The 5,456-nt window shown below is 45.1% G+C and overlaps 1 protein-coding gene across 1 annotated transcript; it reads left to right on the top strand.

Annotated features, from left to right (window-relative positions):
• Window positions 1–2,779: 2,779 nt before the first annotated feature.
• LOC135704836 (uncharacterized) lies at window positions 2,780–4,378 on the top strand. Its single transcript, XM_065226350.1, has one exon. It carries the CDS (start codon window positions 2,780–2,782, stop codon window positions 4,376–4,378), a length of 1,599 nt encoding a protein of 532 aa, XP_065082422.1.
• Window positions 4,379–5,456: the final 1,078 nt, after the last annotated feature.

Genomic DNA, 5,456 nt, shown 5'->3' with positions numbered 1-5,456 from the left:
GAACGGGAGAACATTGATGTATTTCGAGTAATTTGATATCAAGAGGAAACCCGACTGTGGTGAGACGGATGTGTGGCGGATGACCTGAGGAGGCATCGCCGAAGATCGTTGAGTGGAATTTCAGTATCGATGGCTTTCCCGACGGAGGAATTGAAATAAATTGAATCAGAAGCGTTTGAGAGGCTCTCAGTCAGCGGCTCTACGAGTGTTTTACTTTCACGGCCGGGTTTCCAGCTGTTGGATGTACCTGTGATGAAATAATGCAACACGAGGCGAGTGGTTGTTTGTAGCTGAGTCACATTTATTGAATTGCGATACAAGCTTCGTGGCAAGTTCCATGATGTTGATTTTTTTTTAATGGGCAATCATGAAACTCCGTCAGGTAAAACGATGGCAGCACAACTTAGTGCATCTGACAGCTTAAATGATGTACTGTCACACTTTTTTTTTCTCTGCAGCAAATATTGAGTACCTAGTTATCGTCGTACAATGAGTAAGAGCTACAAAATGGAGAGTTGACAACCTGGATGGTGCGTGATACCTAGCTCCGGTCCTCACAAGTTTCTACCTAACGCCTCATCGAGTCATAAGATTGCAAGCAACTATTCACTTAGCAATTCGAACGTAAGCAATTCAAATAATACTGAAAATGATCAAGGTTGCAAAGACTCATTTCAGGTAAAATAATGTTTTTCGGAATAATAAAACCAAAAGATGGTATGATGGCATGTTTTACTTGTAACTTACAAGAAGAGGTTACAAAGTATGCGTTGGAAACATAAAACCTGTAAATTTTGCTTTCTATGAGTCACAATCAGCGATTTGCTGATCGCTGAGTGAGTGAGTGAGTGAGTGAGTGAGTTTGTGAAAAATCGCTGATTGTGACTCTCATGAAGTGAAATAAACAGGTTTAATATGTCAAACACATTCCTTGCAACCTCTTCTTGTATCCTACCAATTCAAAATTTGATCATGGCATCTAATTATTTCATAATTTAGAAAAACATTGTTTTAGCTGAAATGAGTCTTTGCAACCTTGAAAATGATAAACGAATATTTTTTTTTCTCAGTAACAATTTTTACCGAAATAATTTTAACGAAAAAATGCGTTGAGTCGACTGGCTTTCCAGTCTAAAACTAGCTGTCAGTCATGATTTTTTCAGCGTAAAAATTGAGTTAAGGTTTTCTTTTGTAGTGGATTCCTTTTGATACAATCAACAGACTGAAAGTTAGCTCAAACATAATACGGTAAGTTACAGAAGAATGCTGATGCCAAACTGTAGATAGAGCAAGGTGGGGTAAAAATTCGATCTTAGTTGAAAAGCTGGTTTGAGCACTTCGAACAACTTCTTCGAGTTTCGACGTCCAACCAGCCAAGGGTACGGTGCGTCAACTCCAAGGCCCGATCACTGCAGGAGATTGAAGCAGCTAAGGTTGGGGGGGCAAGACAGCTTTTGATCATGAGTTAGAATGTCAAAGAACAATACATTCTAACCTCGTTTCATACCGGAACATCATTCTCAAATTACGTAACTGTTCGTCCTCCGGAATGTAGTCTAGCCCATCACCAATCAATTCTAAACTATTAGATTAAGCATGAGCCTTCTTTGGACATCTATGAATATTTACTAGAAGCCTGGCCCTTGAATTAAAAAGCTCTCAAAATATGTACGAGAGTAAGACCCCAGAAAACTACAACCCTGGAGAGTTAGTCCCACCCGGCAACCAGTTGGACGGAATTGTGCCACACCGAAACCAAATGTGCCAATGGAGCGCCATCGTACTCGCACGAAATCGCCATCGCGAGATAGGACATAATTGGCACGTCGCCATCGTTGATCCAAGGAGCCTTTGGTGGATAGGAAAGTGGATAGGACCCATTTTGGAATTTGAAACTGCATCGGATAGTGAATACCTGTGGATGCTGTGAGGATTTTCGTGCATGCAGAGCATTTTGGATTAGAACAACCCCTGATCATACCTTGCTTCGCTGGAGCACCAAATCAGCAGAAATATCTGCTTTGTACGGGTAATTATTTATAAATTCGGTGTATGTCTACTAGACATTGTCTAGCCGAGGCATTGACTTACCTTATACTAACGCAAACCTTTCGACGCATGCCTTTGTATTCGTTGTATGGAACGAAGCATCTACTGTGGTACCGAGGATTGAGGACAGCGTTCAAATTCTCACCACGGACGATTCAGTGAAGGAATGGTTGTGCATCCGCATAAGCCGTTAGCCCAGATTTTCACTTTTCCAAAGGACGATTGCTGTGGACGGTGGCAGAAGAGGGAGCGACCATTTACTCCCTCCCCGGTGAGTGAACTTTATTGTATATGTCACTGCCTAGATAGACATACAGAAATACACAATTAACACCACGCAAGCCCTGCAATTGAATTGTTCGTTAGAGCAAGTCTGCTGATAAACTCCAATTTGCATCATCGACTGGTTTTTCGTTCTGGTTGGTGAAGCTGTTAGTCCTCCAGGTTAGTTGCACGGTATATGTCCTACCGAATCTAGCCATACGATTGCTACATAGCCATTATTCCTCTTCGCACTACATCCTGCACACACACGTTCTGGAGTTTACATTGTCCGCGATCAAGGTAACGTTTATACCGATTTGGTGTGGAATTTTGATAACTTTGGATTTGTACTGCTGTTGGTACCTCCAGGCGTTTTCTCCTCTTCTGTGTACTTCAACCTAAAATTGAGTGATCCCTACCGAGGCAAGATTGATGTGACGTCATCGGACCTTTTGCTACTATCAAAATGCCACCCACCAACCGGAAAGGATTGTCATCCCTGAAGCAACTGAGGGTTCAATTGGACGACTTGAAATCCTCGTTCGATGACATTTGGTCTTTCATTCTGAAGTTTTCTGATGAAACCACCGGTACTCAAGTCGAAGTTCGATTGGAACGGATCGCTGATTTGTGGGAGAGATTTAGTGAGAATTTGGTCGAGCTAAAATCTCATGAAGACTTCGAAGATGAGGAGAATTATTATAGTAAGTTACGCAAGCACTTGAGCGATCGCTATTATGAAGCCAAAACCTTCCTGTTGGACAAAAGCAAGGCCCTTCGCGTTTCTTCTGAGTTGGAACAGTCCGCCCATGAACAATCAATGTCAGGTGTTGTCGGTCATGTCCGGTTACCGCAGATCAAACTCCAATCATTCAACGGGGACATCAATGACTGGTTGAGCTTCCGAGACCTGTTTACCTCGCTCATCCACTGGAGGACTGATTTACCAGGGGTGGAGAAATTTCATTATTTTAAAGGGTGTCTTCAAGGTGAACCTAAAAGCCTAATCGATCCGCAGAAAATTACCAAGGTGAACTACCAGATAGCTTGGGATACTCTGGTAAAGAAGTACAACAACAACAAGCAGTTGAAGAAAAAGCAGGTCCAATCTTTCTTCAAACTTCTGACCCTCTCCAAGGAATCTGTTGTTGAGTTACGAAATCTGGTCGAAGGTTTCGACCGAGTCGTCCAAACACTTGATCAAATCGTGGAACCTGCTGAGTACAAGGATCTCCTATTGGTGAATCTGCTCACGATGCGACTGTATCCATCAACTCGTCGAACATGGGAAGAATATTCGGCCAACAAGGAGATGGATTTACTGACAGATCTCACCGAATTTCTGCGTCAGCGAATGCAAGTATCCCTTCCATCTAGGCAGACGGACAACAAGTTCGTGCATCAGCAACAACCACCACCGAAGCCGAAAGCTTCAACAATCAAAGCAAGCTACAATTCGATTCAAGTGTCAGGAGGAAGATGTGTGGCTTGTAAGGATAACCACCTTCTATACCAATGTTCCGCATTCCAAGGACTTTCTATGCCGGATCGGGATTCTCTACTGAAATCTCAAGGACTTTGCCGGAATTGCTTTCGATTGGGGCATCGGGCAAAGGATTGCCAATCCAAATTTTCCTGTCGGATCTGCAAGAACCGTCATCACACTCTGGTTTGCTCCAAGTCGGAGAAAAATCACACTGTAACGGTCGCAGCGATTGCTGGGGGCAACCATCCTTCGAATTCCAAGGAATCCCATGGCTCCTCAGGTTCCAACTCAATCCAACTGGCTAACGTGGCAGCCACTGACCTTTCGGTATGCGGTACGTCTAATCAACTCACGTTACAAGTCCTTTTAGTGACAGCAGTAGTCATCGTCGAGCACGACGTTGGTTCAAGGTACCACGCCCGTGCTCTTCTCGATTCCGGTTCAGAGAGCAACTTCGTATCGGAACGGTTAACCCAAAGGATGAAGGTTATCAGGAATAAGGTCGACGTCTCGGTCCCTGGTATACGACAAGGTGCTACCAAGGTCAAACATACAGTCCAAGCGGTCATACGTTCGTGAATCTCGGATTTCTCGCGAGATATGAGGTTTTTGGAGCAACCCAAGGTGACTGCGAATCTCCCTACAACCTCAATCAACACGGAAGGGTGGATTCTACCGAACGGAATTGAGCTACCGGATCCTGCATTCTTCACGTCCAAGGAAGTCGACACTGTGCTAGGCATCGAGGCTTTCTTCGAATTCTTCGAATCGGGGCGAAGGATTACAATCGGCAAACATCTACCAAGCCTTACAGACTCGGTGTTCGGTTGGGTAGTATTTGGTGGCTATTCAACTCCTATCAATTCCCTACAAGTCAACGTCCGAGGACTTGGAAAAGTTGATGACACGTTTCTGGTCGTGCGAGGAGGTGGAATTCACGGACGCTTATTCTCTGGAGGTCCAGAAGGTCGCTACACTGTTCCCCTACCCAAAAACGGAGACGTTCTTCCAAACCTGGGCGAGTCACGGGACATCGCATTCCAGCGTCTTCTCCGAACGGAACGGAGGTTGGCAAGGGACGCCAACTTACGGGAACAATATATCGGATTCATGGACAAGTACCTGAAGCTTGGACACATGCGCAAGGTCGAAGAAACTACGGAGGGACCGGTCAAACGGTGTTATCTTCCCCATCACCCGGTGGTCAAGGAGGCGAGTACCACCACCAAGGTCAGAGTAGTATTGGACGCCTCGTGTAAAACGTCATCCGGAGTGTCCTTAAGCGATGTGCTTCTGGTAGGGCCAGTTGTGCAGGAAGATTTGAGGTCAATTATCCTACGCAGTCGGACGAAGCAGATTCTCCTCGTATCGGCCGTCGAGAAGATGTTCCGACAAATCCTTATGTGGCTCAAGGATCGACCACTCCAGTCCGTATTATTTCGCTTTTCTCCGGACGCGGAAGTCGCAGTGTACGAACTGAACACAACCAAACCCGCACCATTCTTGGCAACACGAACTCTTCGACAGCTGGCTGCTGACGAAGAAGACCGATTTCCGCTCGTGGAAAGAGCAATTCGTGAGGACGTCTTTATGGATGACGTCGTCACCGGTACGGACGAGGTGGATACAGCTATCAGTCTCAGAAACCAGTTGACCG

The sequence above is a fragment of the Ochlerotatus camptorhynchus genome, unplaced genomic scaffold, assembly GCF_037179485.1.
Source record: "Ochlerotatus camptorhynchus isolate MF236.1 unplaced genomic scaffold, CSIRO-AGI_Acam_v1.1 ptg000248l, whole genome shotgun sequence".
In the NCBI taxonomy this organism is placed as follows: Eukaryota; Metazoa; Arthropoda; class Insecta; order Diptera; family Culicidae; genus Ochlerotatus; species Ochlerotatus camptorhynchus.
This window is presented reverse-complemented; position numbering and strand designations above follow the sequence as displayed.

What these genes read in the sequence shown, in the direction of transcription:
- LOC135704836 (XM_065226350.1), top strand. Translation starts at nt 2,780, where the DNA reads ATGCCACCCACCAACCGGAAAGGATTGTCATCCCTGAAGCAACTGAGG.